The sequence below is a fragment of the Phasianus colchicus genome, chromosome 38, assembly GCF_987193195.1.
Source record: "Phasianus colchicus chromosome 38, bPhaCol1.hap1.1, whole genome shotgun sequence".
NCBI lineage: Eukaryota > Metazoa > Chordata > Aves > Galliformes > Phasianidae > Phasianus > Phasianus colchicus.
Window position 1 is genome coordinate 2,073,644 of NC_143473.1, and position 23,019 is coordinate 2,096,662.

Consider the following 23,019-nt stretch of genomic DNA (forward strand, 5'->3'; position numbering starts at 1 on the left):
GCCTGACTCAGCCAAAATGGGGCAAAATGGGGCAAAAACGGGCTGAAATGGGGGTAAAGCGAAGTCAAAACTCACCCGCATCCCAGAGGGGATTGAAATAAAAGCGACTGGGTGGGAGGGGGAGGCACGCTGGGCTCAGCTGGGCAGTGTGAGGCTGCCTGGGATGGAGCAGGCCGCAGTGGGACAGATGGGAATAAATGGGAGAAAAGTGAAGGGAGGGGGGGCACACAGAGGCGTACTTGGAACATTCCAGAACCAGGCTGCGCCATGCTGGAGCCATACTGGGATCCACTGGATGCCTACTGGGGGTGAATGGGGGCTGAGTTGAAGCCGGAGTGGGAGAAAACGGGATGGAAGCCGTTGTTGTGGCACATGGGGTTTTTAATGGGATCCTGTGAGGCCTGGCTGCTCCCCGCCCTCGCAGCGCCTCGGTGGTGGTGATGGGGGGGGGTGTGGGGGTTCCCCTTCCAGCTCTGTGGTTTGGCACAAGAGGACGGGGGGGGGGGGGGAAGGGAAGGCCGCCCCCACCCCCGGATGCCCAGGTCCCCATGGGTTGTGCCTCAGTTTCCCCTTCCGCCGCGCTGCCTTGTGGGGAGCTGGGGGGGGGTGGGGGGTGTTAGGGGGGGGCCGTCAGCTTCGCGCCGTCGCTGCCGCCGCTGCCGGCATCCAAGGTGGGGGGGTCACGGGTTGGTGGAGGGGGGGGGACTCAACCATGGACCCCCGGCTCCTCTGCATCGCCGCCCGCGACCCCCAGGAAGATTTTGAGGTGCTGCAACGCCTTGGGGGGGGCACCTATGGGGACGTCTTCAAGGTGACCAGGGCCCAAAAATCATGGAGGGTGGGGAGGTGGGGGGGGGTGTGGAACACACTGCGGCCTCCATACGTGGCCACTGGTGGGGCTCCCTGTTATGGGGAGGGTTGGGCATCTCCGCTCGGTGCCCTGGGGGGGGAAGTTGTGTGAAATGGAGTCCAGGTGCCTCCTAGTTCCTTCCCCCCCCCCCCCCCGGTTCTGAAGGATAAAGCCAAACTGGGAACCCGCAGTTCCCCCCCCCCCCTCTCCCCCAGGGCTTTCAGTTCCCTTCCTGATGGCATCTGTGTCCCCACGGAGCCCTAAGCTCGCTTCTGCAGCCAGCTGCATCCCACGATGGGGGCACTGGGGGGGGGCTGGGGGGGGTAGTGGGAGGCACTGGGGTTACTGGGAGGTGCTGGAGAAGTAATACAGGCTACTGGGGGCCCAGCACAGCTTTAACCCCCCCCCCCCTTGGCTGCCCCCCAGGCCCGCAGCAAGGCCACTGGTGAGCTGGCTGCTATCAAGGTGGTCAAAATGGAAGCAGGTGAGGAGTGGGGGGGGGGGGGCTCCAGCCTTAATGCCCCCCACTATCCACCCCCAGGATACTGTAGTTCCTCCCCCAGGATCCTTATAGCCCCCCCCCCCCCCAGGACCCACTCACACCCCTTTGCATCACCCCCCCCCCCCCCCAAATTCTCCCTCACATCCTTTAATACTCCCTGCTCCCTTTCCATATCCCTGCAGCACTCTATAACACCTTTCAATACCCCCCCAGTATTCCCCAGGGCCCCTCATTCCTCCCCAGGACCCCTTATTCCTCCTCAGGACCCCTTAATTTCCCCCCAATATCCATTATTTTCCCCTTTCCCCCCCCCCCAAGACGACGACTGCGCCACGATCCAGCAGGAGATCCTGATGATCCGTTCCTGCCAGCACCCCAACATCGTCGCCTACTTTGGCAGCTACAGCTGGTCAGCTTCCTCCCCCCCCCCCCCCAAAAAAAAACCCAAACCAAACCCTTTGGACCTCCCCCCCCCCCCTACCTACCCACCCCCATTAACCCCTTCCTGCCCGTGCAGGTGCAACAAGCTGTGGATCTGCATGGAGCTGTGTGGTGGGGGCTCTTTGCAGGACATTTACAATGGTAGGAGGGGGCACAGAAATATATTGAGTTGGGGGGCTTTAGGAGGGGGGGAGGCAGCACCCTGGGACCCCTCCCCACCTTGAATTTTACCTCTGTCCCCTCAGTGACCGGACCCCTTTCAGAGCCACAGATCGCATATGTGTGCAGGGAGACCCTGGAGGTGAGTGAGTGACCCCCCCCCTCCTTTGGGGACAGGGTTTGGGGACCCCCCCCCCAACTTTATAGCAAATGCTGATCCCCCCCCTCCCCTCTCTGTGCTCACAGGGGTTGTCCTACCTGCATTGCCAGGGCAAGATCCACCGTGATATCAAGGTAAGGGGGGCACAAATTAGGGGGGGGTGGTGCAAATTGATGGAGAATAAATTAGGGGAGGTGGGGGGGGGGGGGCAAAAATTAGGGGGTGTCTGACCCCATCCTGTGGCTGCAGGGAGCCAACATCCTCATCAATGACAGCGGGGAGGTGAAGCTGGGTGAGTGATGGGGGAGCAGGGGGGGTCAAAAAAGGGGGGTGAGGGAGGGGAATGATGGAGCTGGGGGGGTGGGGGGGGCACGACAAAAATGGGGAAAGAGAAGGAGGCAAAAGGGCTGCAGGGATTGGGGGGAGCAGGTGGGGAACTGGGGGGGGGCAGTGGGGAACTGGGGGGGTCTCAGAGGGGCTGGGGGCCAATTGGGGATTTGGAAATGGGGGGCTGGGGAGTGAGAAGGGATTGGGGGGGGTTAAATATTGGGGGGGTACTGGGGGGGGAAGGAGGAAATGGGGAGGGGGCTCTGGGAGGGATGGGGGGGCTGAGAGCATGGAGTTGGGGGATTGAGGTGGGGGGCAGTGGGAAGAATGGGGGGCATTGGGGGGGGAGCTGGGGTTTGGAATTGGGGACTGGGGAGGACGCTGGGTGGAACTGGGAGCACTGGGAAGGACGGGGGGGGCACTGGGGGGGCAATAGGGGATGAAAGGGGGGGAAATGGGGAACTGGGGGCTGCTGGGGGCATCGGGGTGCGGGATCACAAATGTGTGGGTTCTGCCCCTTCTGGGGGGGGGGCAATGGGGAGTTATGGGGGGGAGGGGCTCTGTGTCCAGGTGGGCTGCAGGACCCCATCCCTCTGCCCCCCCCCCCACCCCCTAATTTTCCCCCACCCCACAGCCGATTTTGGGATCGCGGCGCAGATCAGTGCCACCTTCGCCCGGCGAATGTCCTTCATCGGCACCCCATACTGGTAGGGGGGGGGGGGGGGGGCTGCTTTCCATAGGAAGGGTTGGGTGGTGGTAGTGGTGGTGGTGGTGGTTGGGGGGGGGTCCATCCTTCACTGCCCCCCCCACCCCCTTAGGATGGCCCCCGAGGTGGCGGCGGTGGAGCTGAAGGGGGGTTACAACGAGCTGTGCGACGTCTGGTCGGTGGGCATCACTGCGGTGGAGCTGGCGGAGCTGCAGCCCCCCCTGTTTGATGTACACCCCCTCAGGTGAGTTCCATCCCCCCCCCCACACAGACCCTCTCCAGCCCCCCCCCCCTCCCAGCAATGAGGCTGTAATCGCCCCCCCCCCATCCTCCTTCCCACCCCCCCCCCTTTTGCAGGGTGCTCTTCCTGATGTCCAAAAGCGGGTATCAGCCCCCCAAGCTGAAGGATAAAGCCAAATGGTGAGCGTGGGGATGGTGGGAAGTGGGGGGGGGGGCACGCATTGGGGACCCCTCGCAGCGACCCCCCCACCCCCTCACACCACGACCCCTCCTGCAGGACCCCCGCCTTCCACAACTTCGTCAAGGTGACCCTCACCAAGAACCCCAAAAAGCGGCCGAGCGCCACCAAAATGCTCAGCGTAAGGACCACCCGCCCCCTCCCCCCCAAAAAAATACCCCTCAGGACCCCCCCCACCAGCATCTCTTTCTTCTCCCCCCCTCCCCCCCCCCAGCATCAGTTTGTGGCCCAACCGGGGCTGAGCCGGACCCTCACCCTGGAGCTGCTGGAGAGGGTGCACGACCCCGAAAGGGGCCTGGGGGGCTGCGACCCCGATGAGGAGGAGCCTGAGGTGGGGAGGGGGCTTGGGGGGGGGCAGTGGGAGCAGGGGGGGGGGGGTCGAGGAGGGGGGGGAAGCTGAAAGCACTGGGATGGACTGAGGTGGGGGCTGGGGGTGTGAGCTTAGAGAACGGGAGGGCATTGGGGAGGGGGGAATTGGGTGGGATTGGGGGGGGGGGTAAGGAGGGAGTGGGGAGGGGGCTCTGGGGGGGATGGGGGGGTTGGGGGCGCACTGGAGCAATGGGGGGGGGGGCAGTGGGGTCATTCTCCTGACTCTTCTGCCCCCCCCACAGACCCCCACCTCATTTTGGGTGCGGAGGAGGGGGATCTTTCACCCTGAAGATGATGGGAGGGGGGGGGGGGCTGAGAACATGGAATTGGGGGGCTGAGGTGGGTGCTGGGGGGCGTTGGGAGGAACGGGGGGGGTGGGGGCAGCATTGGGGGCTTGGAATTGGGGACTGGGGTGGAACTGGGAGCACTGGGAAGGATGGGGGGGGGGGCACTGGGAGGAATGGGGGGGGGACATTTCCTCATCATTCCTGGCAGCTGCCCCCCCCCGTGCCCCGCCGGATCCACTCGACCCACCGCCCCCACCCTGGTGGGCGCTGCGATGCCGACCTGGAATGTATGTGACCCCCCCCCCCCCCCCGCCCCCCTGACCCCCCCACAAACGTCCCCATATCCCCCAAAGCCCCCCCACGTGTGTTTTTTCTCCCCCTCCCCCCTCCACTGTCTGCTGTCTCCGCAGTGCACCCCCCCAGCAGAACCCCGTGCTGGCGAAAGGAGGGCGGCCTGGCGGTACGTGGGACCCCCATGGGGGGCTGCTGGGGGGGTGGGGTGGGTGGGTGGGGGTCTTTGTGTGCCCCCCCCCCCCCCCCCAACCCACCTCCATCCCCCCAGGTGCCATCAGCAATGCCCAGCGGTGGTCGGAGGGGAGGGGGCTCCGAGGGCGGCGCACGGTGAGAGGGGGAACCTTGCAATGGGGAGGAGGGGGATGTGGGGGAGGAGGGGGGGGGGTCATAGGATTTAGGGGGGGGGGTCACATGATTTGGGGGGGGGGCACAGACTCACAGCTCACTGCTCGCAGCGCCGACGCGTCGGATTCTGAGGACGACTACGACGACGTTGACATGTAAGGAGCCCTGCAGTGACCCCCCCCCTCCAAAAAAAATTCCCCCCTCTCACTGGGGGTGGGGGGGGGCAGAGGGATGGGGTCCTGCAGCCCACCTGGACACAGAGCCCCCCCCCATAACTCCCCATTGCCCCCCCCAGAAGGGGCAGAACCCACACATTTGTGATCCCGCACCCCGATGCTCCCAGCAGCCCCCAGTTCCCCATTTCCCCCCCCCCCTTTCATCCCCTATTGCCCCCCCAGTGCCCCCCCCCGTCCTCCCCAGTGCTCCCAGTTCCACCCAGCGTCCTCCCCAGTCCCCAATTCCAAACCCCAGCTCCTCCCCAATGCCCCCCATTCTTCCCACTGCCCCCCACCTCAATCCCCCAACTCCATGCTCTCAGCCCCCCCATCCCTCCCAGTGCCCCCCCCATTCCTCCCAGAGCCCCCTCCCCATTTCCTTCTTCCCCCCCCCAGTACCCCCCCAATATTTAACCCCCCCCAATCCCTTCTCACTCCCCAGCCCCCCATTTCCAAATCCCCAATTGCCCCCCAGCCCCTCTGAGACCCCCCCAGTTCCCCACTGCCCCCCCCAGTTCCCCACCTGCTCCCCCCAATCCCTGCAGCCCTTTTGCCTCCTCCCCTTTCCCCATTTTTTTATCGTGCCCCCCCCACCCCCCCAGCTCCATCATTCCCCCCCCCACCCCCCTTTTTTGCCCCCCCCCCACTCCCCCATCGCTCACCCAGCTTCACCTCCCCGCTGTCATTGCTGAGGATGTTGGCTCCCTGCAGGATGGGGTCAGACACCCCCTAATTTTTGCCCCCCCCCCCCACCTCCCCATCCTCACGACCCCCCCCTCTGACCCCCCCCCCTCACCCTTTTCTCTCTCCCCCCCCACAGACCGACGTGCTGTGACACCAACAGGTTCATTTGGGGACATCCCTGACCCCCAATCCCCTCCCTAAAAGCCAGGACCCCCCCCGTCCCCCCCCCCTGTGCCCCCCACTCTGCTCACAGCCTCGCTCTCCCCCCACTCTCCCAGCACTTCGCTGCCTGCCGACGTGCCCCCCCCGCTGCCCCCCAAGGTGAGACCCCCCCCCTCCATCCATGTGGCCGCGCTTCCCCCCTTTTTGTCCCCCCACCCCACAGCTGACCCCCCCCCCTCCTTTCCCCCCCCCCCACCACCATTACAGCCCAAATTCCGCACCGGCTCCGCTGAAGCCCCCCCCGAGGACCCCCTCCCACGACGCCCGAGGGGGCATTTCCTAGAGCAGCCCCCCCCCCCCAGCCCTGGTACGATGCGCCAGCGGCCCCGCGGGGGGGCTGAGACCCCCCGCTTCCACCCAAGGGACGGCGCTGTCTGCCAGCTCAGGTAGGGCAGGACATCTTTATTTGGGTGGGGGGGGGACGCTGATATCACCTCGTGCCCCCCCCCCACCTCCAATCCCACTCCCCAAACTGACTGCCTCCCCCCCCCCAACCCCAACCCCCCCCCAGACCCCATGCTGTACAGCGAAGACCCTCCCCAGCTGCCCCCCAAGATGGAGAAGAGCCGGAAGGTGAGAATTAAACCCCCCCCCCTTATTGCCCCCCACCATCCCTGCTGTTCTCTCACCCCCCCCCCCTCCCATCATCATGTCCCCCCCCCCAACAGGACAGATCTCTATTCAGGAGGGTTTTTGATGGGTGTCCCCTGCACGTGACAGCCACCGCCACCTGGACGCACCCCAGCACCCAAGGTGGGGGATTTGGGGAGGGGGGGGGGGGGGGGCTGGGAATAATGAGGTCACACTGAAGCTTTGTGGGGGGGGGGGGACGACAGTGGGGACATCCTCTGACCCCCCCCTCCCCCCACAGACCCCCACCTCATCCTGGGTGCCGAGGAAGGGATCTTCACCCTGAATCAGAGCGAACGCGAGGCCACGCTGGAGCTGGTGGGTCTGGGGGGGTCCAGGGGGGGGGAGGATGGGGGGGGTGGAGGGGGGGGGTCTCACCTCCTGCCCTGACACCCCCCACCCTTTTTCTCCAGCTCTACCACAGCCGCACCTCCTGGCTCTACGTCATCGGGAACGTCCTCATGTCGGTGTCGGGTGAGTTTGGGGATTTTGGGGGGGTGGGGAGGGGGGGGGGGGATGTAGGGTGGGGGTCCCGTCGTCCGCTGACCCCCCAACCTCACCCCGTAGGGAAGACCCCCCAGCTGTACTCGCACAGCCTGCTGGGCCTCTGTGAGCAGAGCAGGAGGGAGCAGCGCCCCGGGGGTCACCTCTCCCCCCACCGCCTGCTGCCCAGGTATGGGACCCCCCCCACCCAACCCCAAACATTGCCCCAACCCCCCCCCCAAACCGGGATCCTGGAGGGAGACCCCCACCCTCACACCCACAGCCCCATTCCTGGAGGGGCACCCACCCCAAATTGCCCCAATTCTGAACCCCCAGCCCTTACTGGACCCCACCCCAAAAGTCCTTCAATTCCCAATCCCTGATCCTGGGGGGGGCACCCCAACCCCAAACCCCAGCACCTCCCAATTCCCAAATCCCCAATCCCTCATCCTGGGGGGGGGGGCACCCCAAACCCCAGCACCTCCCAATCCCTGACCCCCCAATCCCTGATCCTGGGGGGGCACCCCAACCCCAAACCCCAGCACCTCCCAATGCCCAAACCCCCACTCCCTGATCTTGGGGGGGGACCCCAACCCCAATCCCCAGCAACTCCCAATCCCTGAACCCCCAATCCCTCATCCTGGGGGGGGGGCACCCCAACCCCAAACCCCAGCACCTCCCAATCCCCAAACCCCAATCCCTCATCCTGGGGGGGGACCCCAACCCCAAACCCCAGCACCTCCCAATCCCTGAACCCCCAATCCTTGATCCTGGGGGGGGACCCCAACCCCAAACCCCAGCACCTCCCAATCCCCGAACCCCAATCCCTCATCCTGGGGGGGCACCCCAAATCCAAACCCCCTCATCTCCCTGCAAGAGCACTGAGGTGGACCCCAGCCCTGGCGGTGACCCCAACCTTGGGGTGCTCCCCGCCCCCCCCCAAAACTTTTGGGTCAAACCTGTGGGATGGAGGGGGGTGGGGGTGGGGGGGTCCATATGGGACGTGGCGGTACCCCATTGCCCCCCCACCACCCCACAGGAAAAACGTCACCTCCACCAAAATCCCCGACACCAAAGGCTGCCGGACGTGCTGCGTGGGTGAGTGAGGGGCACAGAGGTCGGGGGGGGGGGGGGACACATTTGGGGGGGGGGGGGACACAGGTGACAGCATCCCCCCCCCCTCCCCCAGCCCGCAACGCACACACGGGGTGCCATTACCTGTGTGGGGCTCTGGATGCTGGCGTGGTGCTGCTGCAGTGGTACGAACCCATGCAGAAGTTCCTCCTCGTTAAGGTAGGGCCACGAGTGTCCCATGTCACCCCCCCCAATGTCACCACCCCCCCCCCATGTCACCACCCCCCTTGTAACACCCCCCACAATCCCGTATCCCAGCACCCCGTATCCTTCCGACCCTGTCGTGCTCCTTGTTGCCACCCCCGAGGTCACAGCGTGCGTCCCTGTGTCACATCTTCGGGTTCCCACCCCTTGTCCCCATGTCCCCATGATGGGTCCCCACATCCCCATAATGCATCCCTATGACCCCATGATGGGTCCCCATGTCCCCACATCCCCATGATGGCTCCCCACATCCTCACATCCCCATAATGCATCCCTGTGACCCCATGATGGCTCCCCACATCCCGTGATGCATCCCTATGACCCCATGATGGGTCCCCTTGTCCCCGCATCCCCATGGTGGATCCCTACGACCCCATGATGTGTCCCCACATCCCCACGGTGGATCCCTGTGTCCCCATGATGGCTCCCCACGTCCCCATGGAGGGACCCCACATCCCCATGGTGGATCCCTATGACCCCATGTTGGCTCCCCACATCCCCACATCCCTGTAATGCATCCCTATGACCCCATGTTGGCTCCCCACATCCCCACATCCCCATAATGCATCCCTATGACCCCATGATGTCTCCCACATCCCCATGTCCCCCTGATGGATCCCTATGTCCCCATGATGGCTCCCCACATCCCATGATGCATCCCTATGACCCCATGATGGGTCCCCAAATCCCCACATCCCCATGGAGGGACCCCACATCCCCACATCCCCATGGTGGATCCCTATGACCCCATAATGGCTCCCCACGTCCCCACATCCCCATGTTGGCTCCCCACATCCCCACATCCCCATAGTGGATCCCTATGACCCCATGTTGGCTCCCCACGTCCCCACATCCCCATGGTGGATCCCTATGACCCCATAATGGCTCCCCACATCCCCACGTCCCCATGGTGGATCCCCACATCCCCATGGTGGATCCCTATGACCCCATAATGGCTCCCCACATCCCCACGTCCCCATGGTGGATCCCCACATCCCCATGGTGGATCCCTATGACCCCATAATGGCTCCCCACGTCCCCACATCCCCATGATGGCTCCCCACGTCCCCACATCCCCACGGAGGGACCCCATATCCCCACATCCCCACGGTGGATCCCTGTGTCCCCATGATGGCTCCCCACGTCCCCATGGAGGGACCCCACATCCCCATGGTGGATCCCTATGACCCCATGTTGGCTCCCCATGTCCCCACATCCCCATAATGCATCTCTATGACCCCATGATGTCTCCCACATCCCCATGTCCCCCTGATGGATCCCTATGTCCCCATGATGGCTCCCCACATCCCATGATGCATTCCTATGACCCCATGATGGGTCCCCAAATCCCCACATCCCCATGGAGGGACCCCACATCCCCACATCCCCATAGTGGATCCCTATGACCCCATGATGGCTCCCCACATCCCTATGGTGGATCCCTACGACCCCATGATGTGTCCCCACATCCCCACGGTGGATCCCTGTGTCCCCATGATGGCTCTCCACATCCCCATGGAGGGACCCCACATCCCCGTGGTGGATCCCTATGACCCTATAATGGCTCCCCACGTCCCCACATCCCCATGATGGCTCCCCACGTCCCCACATCCCCACGGAGGGACCCCATATCCCCACATCCCCACGGTGGATCCCTGTGTCCCCATGATGGCTCCCCACGTCCCCATGGAGGGACCCCACATCCCCATGGTGGATCCCTATGACCCCATGTTGGCTCCCCATGTCCCCACATTCCCATAATGCATCCCTATGACCCCATGATGTCTCCCACATCCCCATGTCCCCCTGATGGATCCCTATGTCCCCATGATGGCTCCCCACATCCCGTGATGCATCCCTATGACCCCATGATGGGTCCCCAAATCCCCACATCCCCATGGAGGGACCCCACATCCCCACATCCCCATAATGCATCCCTATGACCCCATGATGTCTCCCCATATCCCCATGGAGGGACCCCACATCCCCATGGTGGATCCCTACGACCCCATGATGGCTCCCCACATCCCCATGGTGGATCCCCACATCCCCATGGTGCATCCCTATGACCCTATAATGGCTCCCCACGTCCCCACATCCCCATGATGGCTCCCCACGTCCCCACATCCCCATGGTGGATCCCTACGACCCCATGATGGCTCCCCACATCCCCACGTCCCCATGATGGCTCCCCCAATCCCCCCCCCCATCCCACCCCCCATCCCCACAGCACTTTGACTTCCCGCTGCCGTCGCCGCTGCGCGTCTTTGAGATGCTGGTGAGCCCCACGGAGGAATACCCCAGTGTGTGCATCGGGGTCAGCGCCGGCCCCTCGCCCACCCGCCCCGTCCTCTTCCACACCATCAACCTCAACTCCCTCAGCTCCTGGTTCACCCGCGCCGGCACTGGTGAGTGTGGGGTCATCAGGGGGTGTGGGGTCATCAGGGGGTGTGGGGTCATCAGGGGTGTGGGGTCATTGGGGGGTGTGGGGTCATTGGGGGGGTTAGGGGTCACTGGGGGGTGTGGGGTTGTTGGGAGGATGTGGGGCTGTTGGGGGGTGTGGGGTCATCAGGGAGTGTGGGGTCATCGGGGGGGTTTGGGGCCGTTGGGGGGTGTGGGGTCATCAGGGAGTGTGGGGTTGTTGGGGGGATGTGGGGCTGTTGGGGGGTGTGGGGTTGTTGGGGGGTGTGGGGCTGTTGGGGGGTGTGGGGTCATCAGGGGATTTGGGGTCATCGGGGGGTTTGGGGTCGTTGAGGGATGTGGGGTCACTGAGGGATGTGGGGTCATTGGGGGGGTGTGGGGTCATGGGGGGGTGTGGGGTCATTGGGGGATGTGGGGTCATCAGGGAGTGTGGGGTTGTTGGGGGGATGTGGGGCTGTCGGGGGGTGTGGGGTAATTGGGGGAGGTGGGGCCGTTGGGGGATGTGGGGACATTGAGGGATGTGGGGTCATCAGGGAGTGTGGGGTCATTGGGGGGGTTTGGGGCTGTTAGGGGGTGTGGAGTTGTTGGGAAGATGTGGGGCTGTTGGGGGGTGTGGGGTCATCAGGGAGTGTGGGGTCATCGGGGGGGTGTGGGGTCATCAGGGGGTGTGGGGTCATCGGGGGGTTTGGGGTCGTTGAGGGATGTGGGGTCATTGAGGGATGTGGGGTCGTTGGGGGATGTGGGGCTGTCGGGGGGGGCGTGGGGTCATCAGGGGTTGTGGGGTCATCGGGGGAGTTTAGGGTCGTTGGGGGGTGTGGGGCCGTTGGGGGGTGTGGGGTCACTGGGGGGATGTGGGGTCATCAGGGAGTGTGGGGTTGTTGGGGGGATGTGGGGCTGTCAGGGGATGTGGGGCCGTTGGGGGGTGTGGGGTCATCAGGGAGTCTGGGGTCATCGGGGGGGTGTGGGGTCATTGAGGGATGTGGGGTCGTTGGGGGATGTGGGGCCGTTGGGGGGTGTGGGGTCATTGAGGGATGTGGGGCCGTTGGGGGATGTGGGGTCATCAGGGGGTGTGGGGTCATCGGGGGGGTTTGCGGCCGTTAGGGGGTGTGGGGTTGTTGGGAGGATGTGGGGCTGTCGGGGGGTGTGGGGTCATTGGGGGATGTGGGACTGTCGGGGGAGTGTGGAGTCATCACGGGGTGTGGGGTTGTTGGGGGATGTGGGGCTGTCAGGGGGGTGTGGGGTCATCAGGGGGTGTGGGGTCATCGGGGGGGTTTAGGGTCGTTGGGGGGTGTGGGGCCGTTGGGGGGTGTGGGGTCACTGGGGGGTGTGGGGTCACTGGGGGATGTGGGGTCATCGGGGGGGACTTGGGGTCATCGGGGGGGCTTGGGGTCATCAGGGGGCGTGGGGTCATCGGGGGGCTGTGGGGTCGTTGGGGGGTGTGGGGTCATTGGGGGATGTGGGGTCATTGAGGGATGTGGGGTCATCAGGGGGTGTGGGGTCATCGGGGGGTTGTGGGGCCGTTGGGGGGTGTGGGGTCGTTTGGGGATGTGGGGTCTTTGGGGAGTGTGGGGTCACTGGGGGATGTGGGATGCTGTGGGATCTCCATGGGGACATGGGGACCCACTGTGGGGATATGAGGACCCCCCCCTTCATGGGGATGTTGGGACCCCCCCCCCATGGGGATGTGGGAACGTGGGGACCCGTCTTGGGGATGCGGGGACCCTCCATGGGGTTACGGGGACACGGGGGACCCCCATAGGGACACGGGGATGCGGGGACAGCGGGACCCTTTTTGGGGCCATGGGGACCCTTTTGGGGTCTGGGACCCCCCCTCGTTTCCCCCCCCCCCCGACCTCCATCCTCTTGCAGAGCTGTTGTGCCCCGGCCCGGTGCAAGTGACTCAGCTGGACAGCGAAACGGTGTTGGTGCTGCTGGACCGTGAGTCTGTCCGTCCGTCTGTCTGTCCGTCCGTCCGTGTATCCACCCAACCCGTACGCCCACCGTCTGTCCATCCAACCACCCACATCCCCACATCCCCACGCGTCCCCTCTGTCCGTCCACGTGTCCCCCTGCACCCTGTCTGTCCGTCCATCCGTCTGTTCTCCCCCCACCCACGCACCCGTCCGTCTGTCCGTCCGTCCATCTGTGTATCCACCCAACCTGTACGCCGTCTGTCCATCCAACCACCCACATCCTCACGTGTCCCCTCTGTCCGTCCACGTGTCCCCCTGCACCCCGCCTGTCTGTCTGTCCGTCCATCCATTCCCCCCCACCCACCCGTCCGTCTGTCCGTCCGTCCGTCCGTGTATCCACCCAACCCGTACGCCCACCGTCTGTCCATCCAACCACCCACATCCCCACATCCTCACGTGTCCCCTCTGTCCGTCCACTTGTCCCCCTGCACCCCGCCCGTCTGTCCGTCTGTCCGTCCATTCCTCCCCACCCAACCATCTGTCCATCTGTCCGTCCATCTGTGTATCCACCCAACCCGTACACCCACCATCTGACCATCCAACCACCCACATCCCCACGCGTCCCCTCTGTCCGTCCGCGTGTCCCCCTGCACCCTGTCTGTCCGTCCATCCGTCCGTTCCCCCCCACCCAACCATCCGTCCGTCTGTCCATCTGTCCGTCCATCCGTGTATCCACCCAACCCGTACACCCACCGTCTGTCTGTCCACTCACCCACCCACCCACATCCTCACGCGTCCCTTCTGTCCGTCCGCGTGTCCCCCTGCACCCCATCTGTCCGTCCATCCGTCCGTTCCCCCCCCCCCCCCCACCGCCCCCGTCCATCCGTCCGTCCGTCCTTCTGTCCCCGCAGGCAGCGTGAAGGTGGTCACCCTGCAGGGAACCCCGACGCGGCACCCCGACATCAACCTCGACGTGGACGTGGAGTCCGTGGGTACGGCGTTGTGGGGGGGGGGGGGGGGGGGGGAAGCAATGGGATTTAATTTGGGGAGGGGGCTCTGGGGGGAGGGGGGGGGCGGGTCATAACCCCATTTTGTGCCCCCCCCCCCCCCCAGCTCTGTCCCGTGGCCGCATTCAAGCCTTCTGGCGCCATGGGGTGCAGGTGCTCCAGGTGGGCTCCGCTCAGGTGAGGACCCCCCCCCCACCAATCAAACCACCCCCCCCCCCCAATGTGCTGGGGGGAGGGGGGGGGGGAGACCCCAACCCCACGCCCCCCCCCCCCCACACCCCCATTTCCCCACAGCTGATCGAGGAGCTGCGGGATCAACGCTGGACCTTCCGTCTGCTCAGCTCCCACAGGTACCCCCTGCAGGGGTGGGGGTCTGGGGGGGGGGGTCCATCCCGTGCCCCCCCCCACCCCATCCTGACCCCCACCCCAATTTCTTCCCCCCCCCCCCCCAGCACTGTGGTCCTGGAGACGCGACCCACCGACGAACCCAACGCTCACAGCAACATTTACATCCAGGAGTGACCCCCCCCCCCAACCTCCATCATCCCCCCCCCCCCAAAATTAAATCCCATTTTGCCATCGCTCGTCATTATTTGTACCCCCCCCAAAAATGAAAACAAAAGAAAAAAAAAACCAACAAAAAAACACCGCCCCCCCCCCCCGTGTAAAATGGGGTAAGAAAAAATCACTGCGTCTCCACATCGTATGGGGGGGGGGGGTGAAAGGGTTTATTGAGACGGAGCAGCAGCCCCCCCCCCCCACACCAGGGGGTTTAAAGGCACTTTGAGGTTGGGGGTGAGAAGCTGGGGGGGCTCTGGGTGGGATGGGGGGGGGGTTTTTTTTTGGGGGGGGGTCAGCCCAGCTGGTCCTCGTACTGCTTGCGGAAGCAGTCGCCGGCAGGGAAGAAATCCCAGCATCGCTCCTGGTACATCTTCCATACATAGGACTCCTGGGGGGGGGGGGAGCAGAGTGAGGACCCCCCCACCCCACTTCTGAGTGACCCCCCCCCCCACAACTCCACACAAATCATTGCCCCCCCCCCACCCATTTCCTATGAGCGTCCCATAGGTGCCCTCCCGCCCTACAGAAACCCCAAGATCCCATACAGCCCCCCCCCCTCCATCCCACAACAACCCCCCCCCCCACCACCCTACAACCCCCCCACCCCACACGGCCCCCCCACGCAGCCCCCCCACCCCACAACAACCCCCCAACCCAACACAGCCCCCCCACGCAGCCCCCCCACTCCCCAAAACCCCCCCCCAACCCAGCCCAGCCCCCCCATCCCACACATCCCCCAACCCAACACAGCCCCCCACCCCAGAACCCCCCCACCCCACACAGCCCCCCCACGCAGCCCCCCCACCCCACAACAACCCCCCCACCCCACAAAAACCCCCCACAACATCCCCCAAACCCCCCCCTACAGCCCCCCCACAGCCCCATACAGCCCCCCACCCCACAACATCCCCTCCACCCCACACAGCCCCCAACCCCCCCATCCCACAAACCCCCCCCACAACAGCCCCAAAACCCCCCTACAGCCCCCCACCCCACACCAACCAACCCCCCCAACCCCATACAGCCCCCCACCCCACAACAACCCCCCCACCCCACACAGCCCCCAACTCCCCCCCACAACCCCCCCCATCCCACAAAACCCCCCACAATACCCCCAACCCCCCCCACACAGCCCCCACCCCCCAATCTCCCCCAACCCCATACAGCCCCCCCCCACATCCCTCCCCCCCACAACCCCTCAACCCCATACAGCCCCCCCCCACATCTCCCCCCCAATCCGCCCCCAACCCCATACAGCCCCCCCATCCCTCCCCCCCCACCCCATACAGCCCCCCCCCCCCATCTCCCCCCCAATCCCCCCCAACCCCACATCTCCCCCCCAACCCCATACAGCCCCCCCCACATCCCCCCAAACCCCCCACAACCCCATACAGCCCCCCCAACTCCCCCCACAACCCCATAAAGCCCCCCCACATCCCTCCCCCCCACAACCCCATACAGCCCCCCCCCAGCCCCCCCCACAACCCCATAAAGCCCCCCCCACATCCCTCCCCCCCACAACCCCCAAAACCCCATATAGCCCCCCCCCCACATCCCTCCCCCCACAACCCCATACAGCCCCCCCCAATCCCCCTCCATCCCCCCCCAACCCCATAAAGCCCCCCCCACATCCCTCCCCCCCCACCCCATACAGCCCCCCCCACATTCCTTCCCCCCACAACCCGTCAACCCCATACAGCCCCCCCCTCCCCCCCAACTCCTCCCCACCCCATACAGCCCCCCCCCACATCCCTCCCCCCCACAACCCCCAAAACCCCATATAGCCCCCCCCACATCCCCCCCAATCCCCCCCCAACCCCATACAGCCCCCCCCACATCCCTCCCCCCCAACCCCATACAGCCCCCCCAATCCCCCCCAACCCCATAAAGCCCCCCCCACATCCCTCCCCCCCCACCCCATACAGCCCCCCCCACATTCCTTCCCCCCACAACCCGTCAACCCCATACAGCCCCCCCCTCCCCCCCAACTCCTCCCCACCCCATACAGCCCCCCCCCACATCCCTCCCCCCCACAACCCCCAAAACCCCATATAGCCCCCCCCACATCCCCCCCAATCCCCCCCCAACCCCATACAGCCCCCCCCACATCCCTCCCCCCCAACCCCATACAGCCCCCCCAATCCCCCCTATCCCCCCCAACCCCATAAAGCCCCCCCCACATCCCTCCCCCCCCACCCCATACAGCCCCCCCCACATTCCTTCCCCCCACAACCCGTCAACCCCATACAGCCCCCCCCTCCCCCCCAACTCCTCCCCACCCCATACAGCCCCCCCCCACATCCCTCCCCCCCACAACCCCCAAAACCCCATATAGCCCCCCCCACATCCCCCCCAATCCCCCCCCAACCCCATACAGCCCCCCCCACATCCCTCCCCCCCAACCCCATACAGCCCCCCCAATCCCCCCCATCCCCCCCAACCCCATAAAGCCCCCCCCACATCCCTCCCCCCCCCAACCCCATACAGCCCCCCCCCCATCCCTCCCCCTCACAACCCCCCAACCCCCCCACATCCCTCCCCACCCAACCCCATACAGCCCCCCCCCAATCCCCCTCCATCCCCCCCCCACCCCATACAGCCCCCCCCCCCACCTGCCCCGTGTGCTCCGTCTCATCCTTATTGATCAGATACATCAGGAAGAACCTTTTTTTTTTGGGGAGGGGGAAGTAGACAAGGAACACAGCGGTCAGAGTTGGGTTCAGGTGCCCCCCCCTCACCCTAATAACCCCCCCCCCCAAGCCCCCCCCCCCAGCCCTACATGTAATTTGCCAAATTGTGCTCCTCCAACGTGTGGGTCTCGAAGCCGTGGGGCGTCGTGTCAAAATAATCACTGCCGATGCCACAGATGAAGCATTTTGTCTGGGGGGGGGGGGAGGAAGAGAGGAGGAGATCATCAGATCCCTGACCCCCCCCCCCCCAAAAATAAAAGGGGGAGATTGAAGCCCCCCCCCTCCATACGCACCTCCATGTCTTCCTTCACCTGCTCCTGCTGGTCCCTCAGCTCCCCGAAGGCGTCGATGATCAGACCTGGGGGGGCACAAAGAATTTGGGATGGGGGGGGGGGGGTGTCAGCTGCCCCCTCCCCACACCGCAGACCCCCCCCTCCCCAAATAGCCCCCTACCTTGGATGATGGCCAGCAGGATGACGATGACGAAGAAGAAGAAGGTGATGTCGAAGACCACGCGGTACAGCTCGTATTCGTCCCCAGCCGGGTCCTCAATTTCATCTCCGATGCCCCCCCCGGCCCGGACCCCCACGTACATATGGAACAGGTAGCACTGAGGGGGGGGGGAAATGAGGGGTGGGGGGGTCAGCACCTCTCAGACCTTCCTGACAACCCCAGAACCATCCCAGAGACCCCCAGAAACACCCCCCCTCCTGATGTCACTGAGATCCCAAAACTGCACCAGGAAAACCCAGAGACCCCCCCCAGGATCCCCAAAACTCAGCACCAGGAAAACCCACAGCCCCCCTCCCCAGGACCCCCCTGAGATCCCCAAAACTCGGCATCAGGAAAACCCAGAGACCCCCCCCAGGATCCCCAAAACTCAGCACCAGGAAAACCCAGAGACCCCCCCCCCAGGACTCCCCCCCGAGATCCCCAAAACTGCACCAGGAAAACCCAGAGACCCCCCCCAGGATCCCCAAAACTCAGCACCAGGAAAACCCAGAGACCCCCTCCCCAGGACCCCCCCCCGAGATCCCCAAAACTGCACCAGGAAAACCCAGAGACCCCCCCCAGGACCCCCCCCAGGACCCCCCTGAGATCCCCAAAACTGCACCAGGAAAACTCACAGACCCCCCCCCAGGGACCCCCCTGAGATCCCCAAAACTCAGCACCAGGAAAACTCACAGACCTTCCCCCCCAGGACCCCCCCCATGTCCCCAAGATCCCCAAAACTGCACCAGGAAAACCCAGAGACCCCCCCCAGGACCCCCCCAAGATCCCCAAAACTCAGCACCAGGAAAACCCAGAGACCCCCCCCAGGATCCCCCCGATGTCCCCAAGATCCCCAAAACTCAGCACTAGGAAAACCCAGAGACCCCCCCCCCCCCCCAGGACCCCCCTGATGTCCCCAACATCCCCAAAACTGCACCAGGAAAACCCAGAGACCCCCTCCCCAGGACCCCCCCCGTGATCCCCAAAACTGCACCAGGAAAACTCACAGACCTCCCCCCCCAGGACCCCCCCCATGTCCCTGAGATCCCCAAAACTGCACCAGGAAAACCCCAGAGACCCCCCCCAGGACCCCCCTGAGATCCCCAAAACTCAGCACCAGGAAAACTCACAGACCTCCCCCCCCAGGACCCCCCCCATGTCCCCAAGATCCCCAAAACTGCACCAGGAAAACCCAGAGACCCCCCCCAGGACCCCCCCGAGATCCCAAAACTCAGCATCAGGAAAACCCAGAGACCCCCCCCCCCCCCCCCAGGACCCCCCCGATGTCCCCAAGATCCCCAAAACTGCACCAGGAAAACCCAGAGACCCCCCCCAGGACCCCCCCGAGATCCCCAAAACTGCACCAGGAAAACCCAGAGACCCCCCCCAGGACCCCCCCGAGATCCCCAAAACTGCACCAGGAACACCCAGAGACCCCCAGAGCCCCCCCCCAAATTACCCCAGCAACCTCCCAAAAACCCCACAGGTGTCCCAAAGCCCCCCCCAAGGACCCCCAGAGCCCCCCCCATCTGCCCTCAGGACCCCCAGTATCCCCCCTAAGAACCCCCCCACGCTGTCCCCAAGATCCCCAGGGCTGCCCCATGAGAACCCAGAGACCCCCCTCCCCCCCCAGCCCCCCAGATGTCCCAAGGCCCCCCCAAGGACCCCCAGAGACCCCCCAGAAACCCCCATAGCCCCCCATTGTCCCCCCAGAGACCCCACTGCCCCCCCAGAGACCCCTGATGTCCCCAAATCTACCCCCGGAAAACTCAGAGACCCCCAGAGCCCCCCCCAAATTACCCCAGCAACCTCCCAAAAACCCCATGGGTGTCCCAAGGACCCCCAGAGACCCCCCAAAGCTGCCCTCAGGACCCCCAGTATCCCCCCTAAGAACCCCCCCATGCTGTCCCCAAGATCCCCAAGGCTGCCCCACAAGAACCCAGAGACCCCCCTACCCCCCCCAGCCCCCCAGATGTCCCAAAGCCCCCCCAAGGACCCCCAGAGACCCCACTGTCCCCCCAGAGACCCCTGATATCCCCAAATCTACCCCCGGAAAACTCAGAGACCCCCAGAGCCCCCCCCAAATTACCCCAGCAACCTCCCAAAAACCCCATGGGTGTCCCAAGGACCCCCAGAGACCCCCCCCAGCTGCCCCCACGACCCCCTCCTGGCCCCCCCCCGCCCCCCACCGTCATCATGTCGTCGCATTTCATGTCGGGCTCATCCTCATCTTCACTCTTATTGTAGAACTTGCGGAAGAAGTTGAAAGCCACGACGGTGTACAGATACACGACCACAGCCAGCAGCCCCACGGTCATGGCCAGCTGTGGGGCAGGGAGAGATTATGGGGTCCCACAGCATCAGTGGGGTCCCATAGCATCCGTGGGGTCCCACAGCGTCAGTGGGGTCCCACAAAATCAATGGGGTCCCACAGCATCGGTGGGGAACCCACAGCATCAATGGGGTCCCACAGCATCCATGGGGTCTCACAGCATCAGTGGGGTCCCACAGCGTCAGTGGGGATCCCATAGCATCAATGGGGTCCCACAAAATCAATGGGGATCCCACAGCCATCAACGAGGATCCCATAGCATCAACGGGGTCCCACAGCATCCATGGGGTCCCACAGCATCAGTGGGGAACCCACAGCATCCATGGGGATCCCACAGCATCAGTGGGGTCCCACAAAATCAATGAGGAACCCACAGCATCCATGGGGTCCCACAGCATCAGTGGGGTCCCACAGCATCAGTGGGGAACCCATAGAATCCATGGGGATCCCACAGCATCAGTGGGGTCCCACAAAATCAATGGGGTCCCACAGCATCGGTGGGGAACCCACAGCATCAATGGGGAACCCACAGCATCCATGGGGTCTCACAGCATCAGTGGGGATCCCACAGCATCAGTGGGGTCCCACAGCATCAGTGGGGAACCCATAGAATCCATGGGGATCCCACAGCATCAGTGGGGATCCCATAGCATCAGTGGGATCCCACAGCATCCATGGGGTCCCACAGCATCCATAGGGAACCCACAGCATCCATAGGGTCCCACAAAATCAATGGGGAACCCACAGAATCCATGGGGATCCCACAGCATCAATTGGGTCCCACAGCATCCATGGGGTCCCACAGCATCCATAGGGTTCCACAAAATCAATGGAGAACCCACAGAATCCATGGGGATCCCACAGCATCAGTGGGGTCCCACAGCATCAACGAGGATCCCATAGCATCAGTGGGGTCCCACAGCATCCATGGGGATCCCACAGCATCAGTGGGGATCCCATAGCATCAGTGGGGTCCCATAGCATCAGTGGGGTCCCACAGCATCAGTGGGGTCCCATAGCATCAGTGGGGTCCCACAGCATCCATGAGGTCCCATAGCATCAGTGGGGTCCCACAGCATCAACGAGGGTCCCACAGCATCAGTGGGGTCCCACAGCATCCATGGGATCCCACAAAATCAATGGGGAACCCACAGAATCCATGGGGTCCCACAGCATCCGTGGGGTCCCACAGCATCAGTGGGGTCCCACAAAATCAATGGGGATCCCACAGCCATCAACGAGGATCCCATAGCATCAACGGGGTCCCACAGCATCCATGGGGTCCCACAGCATCCATGGGATCCCACAGCATCAATGGGGTCCCACAGCATCCATGGGGTCCCATAGCATCAACAAGGGTCCCACAGCGTCAGTGGGGTCCCACAGCATCAGTGGGGAACCCACAGAATCCATGGGGATCCCACAGCATCAATTGGGTCCCATAGCATCAGTGGGGTCCCACAGCATCAACTGGGTCCCACAGCATCACCCCACACCCAATGGGGTGAGACCTCCCCCCACCCCCCACCCCAGGATGATGCGACGGACCCCACGCAACCCCACCCCGTAGCCGCCCCTCTCCCCCACCCTATAAACCATCCCCCCTCCCCACCTGCTTCCCATTATGGGTGACGGAGGACAGGATGGTGCGCAGCGTCTTCACCCCCATGGCGATGTCCAGGAGGTGAGCAGCGAAGAAGAAGTTGTTGTAGTGGCCCAGGAGGGACATGGCCATATACCACGTCAGGTATAGGAACGACTGCGGGGACAGCGGGGTCACCAGCCACCCCACAAGACCCCCCAGCTGTAGGGTGAGGTGTGGGGATAAGCGGGGGATTGCGTGGGGTCAGCCCCCACCTCGCAACGCCAGGGCTGGGGTCCCATCTCCCGTGGGGATGATGGGGATGTGGGGTCAGTGGGGTCAGTGGGGTCAGTGGGGATGTGGGGTCAGTGGGGTCAGTGGGGATGTGGGGTCAGTGGGGATGTGGGGTCAGTGGGGTCAGTGGGGTCAGTGGGGATGTGGGGTCAGTGGGGGTCAGTGGGGACAGTGGGGGCAGTGAAGATGTGGGGTCAATTGGGACACTGAGGTCAATGGGGACGGTGAGGATGTGGGGCCAGTGGTGACAGTGGGGTCAGTGGGGTCAGTGGTGACAGTGAGGTCAGTGAGGATGTAGGGTCAGTGGGGATATGGGGTCAATTGGGACAGTGGGGTCAGTGAGGATGTGGGGTCAGTGGGGATGTGGGGTCAGTGGGGACAGTGGGGGTCAGTGGGGACAGTGAAGATGTAGGGTCAGTGGTGACAGTGAGGTCAGTGAGGATGTAGGGTCAGTGGGGATATGGGGTCAATGGGGACGGTGAGGATGTGGGATCAGTGGGGTCAGTGGTGACAGTGGAGTCAGTGGGGTCAGTGAGGATGTAGGGTCAGTGGGGATGTGGGGTCAGTGGGGACAGGGAAGGTCATTGGGGACAGTGAGGTCAGTGGGGACAGTAAGGATGTGGGGTCAGTGGGGTCAGTGGGGACGGTGAGGATGTAGGGTTAATGGGGACAGCGGGGACAGTAAGGATGTGGGGTCAATTGGGACAGTGGGGTCAGTGGGGACAGTGGGGTCAGTGGGGATGTGGGGTCAGTGAGGATGTGGGGTCAGTGGGGTCAGTGGGGATGTGGGGTCAGTGGGGACAGTGAGGATGTAGGGTTAATGGGGACAGTGGGGACAGTAAGGATGTGGGGTCAATTGGGACAGTGGGGTCAATGGGGACAGTGGAGATGTGGGGTCAATGGGGACAGTGGGGACAGTGAGGATGTAGGGTCAATGGGGACAGTGGGGATGGTGGGGTCAGTGGGGTCAGCGGAGATGTGGGACAGTGGGGTCAAGGGGGACAGGGGGGATTTGGGGTCAATAGGCCTGTGGGGTCAGTGGGGACAGTGGGGATGGTGGGGTCAGTGGGGATGTGGGGTCAGTGGGGACTGGGGACAGTGGTGTCAATGGGGACAGTGGTTATGTGGGGTCAATGGGGTCAGTGGTGTCAATAGGGGCAGCGGAGATGTGAGGTCAATGGGGTCAGCAGAGATGTGGGGTCAGCAGAGTTTTGGGGTCGTCCCCCCCCCCACTCAC

At 64.3% G+C, this 23,019-nt stretch overlaps 2 protein-coding genes across 2 annotated transcripts in view; one reads left to right on the top strand and one right to left on the bottom strand.

Annotated features, from left to right (window-relative positions):
• Nucleotides 1-518: 518 nt before the first annotated feature.
• MAP4K1 (mitogen-activated protein kinase kinase kinase kinase 1) lies at nt 519-14,404 on the top strand. The gene is made up of 32 exons (XM_090129878.1): nt 519-811; nt 1,277-1,334; nt 1,671-1,761; nt 1,870-1,934; nt 2,039-2,094; nt 2,199-2,246; nt 2,362-2,404; nt 3,074-3,146; nt 3,258-3,389; nt 3,503-3,565; nt 3,663-3,744; nt 3,838-3,954; nt 4,488-4,566; nt 4,690-4,739; nt 4,842-4,900; nt 5,029-5,073; nt 5,954-5,977; nt 6,096-6,138; nt 6,247-6,425; nt 6,551-6,612; nt 6,703-6,792; nt 6,911-6,987; nt 7,083-7,143; nt 7,237-7,342; nt 8,192-8,250; nt 8,342-8,445; nt 10,721-10,898; nt 12,781-12,849; nt 13,736-13,816; nt 13,938-14,008; nt 14,126-14,181; nt 14,284-14,404. The coding sequence occupies exons 1-32, from the start codon at nt 713-715 to the stop codon at nt 14,351-14,353; spliced, it is 2,490 nt and encodes an 829-aa protein (XP_089986004.1). The 5' UTR covers nt 519-712; the 3' UTR covers nt 14,354-14,404.
• A 221-nt stretch (nt 14,405-14,625) lies between these two features.
• RYR1 (ryanodine receptor 1) overlaps nt 14,626-23,019 on the bottom strand; it is a 180,050-nt gene continuing 171,656 nt past the window's right edge. Inside the window, exons 99-105 of the mRNA XM_090129818.1 lie at nt 21,519-21,665; nt 19,764-19,898; nt 17,536-17,692; nt 17,376-17,440; nt 17,172-17,272; nt 17,005-17,056; nt 14,626-14,780 (exon numbers count right to left, since the gene is read on the bottom strand). Of these exons, the coding sequence (XP_089985944.1) occupies nt 14,685-14,780; nt 17,005-17,056; nt 17,172-17,272; nt 17,376-17,440; nt 17,536-17,692; nt 19,764-19,898; nt 21,519-21,665 (753 nt within the window). The 3' untranslated portion in view covers nt 14,626-14,684. The remainder of the gene's footprint in view (nt 14,781-17,004; nt 17,057-17,171; nt 17,273-17,375; nt 17,441-17,535; nt 17,693-19,763; nt 19,899-21,518; nt 21,666-23,019) is intronic.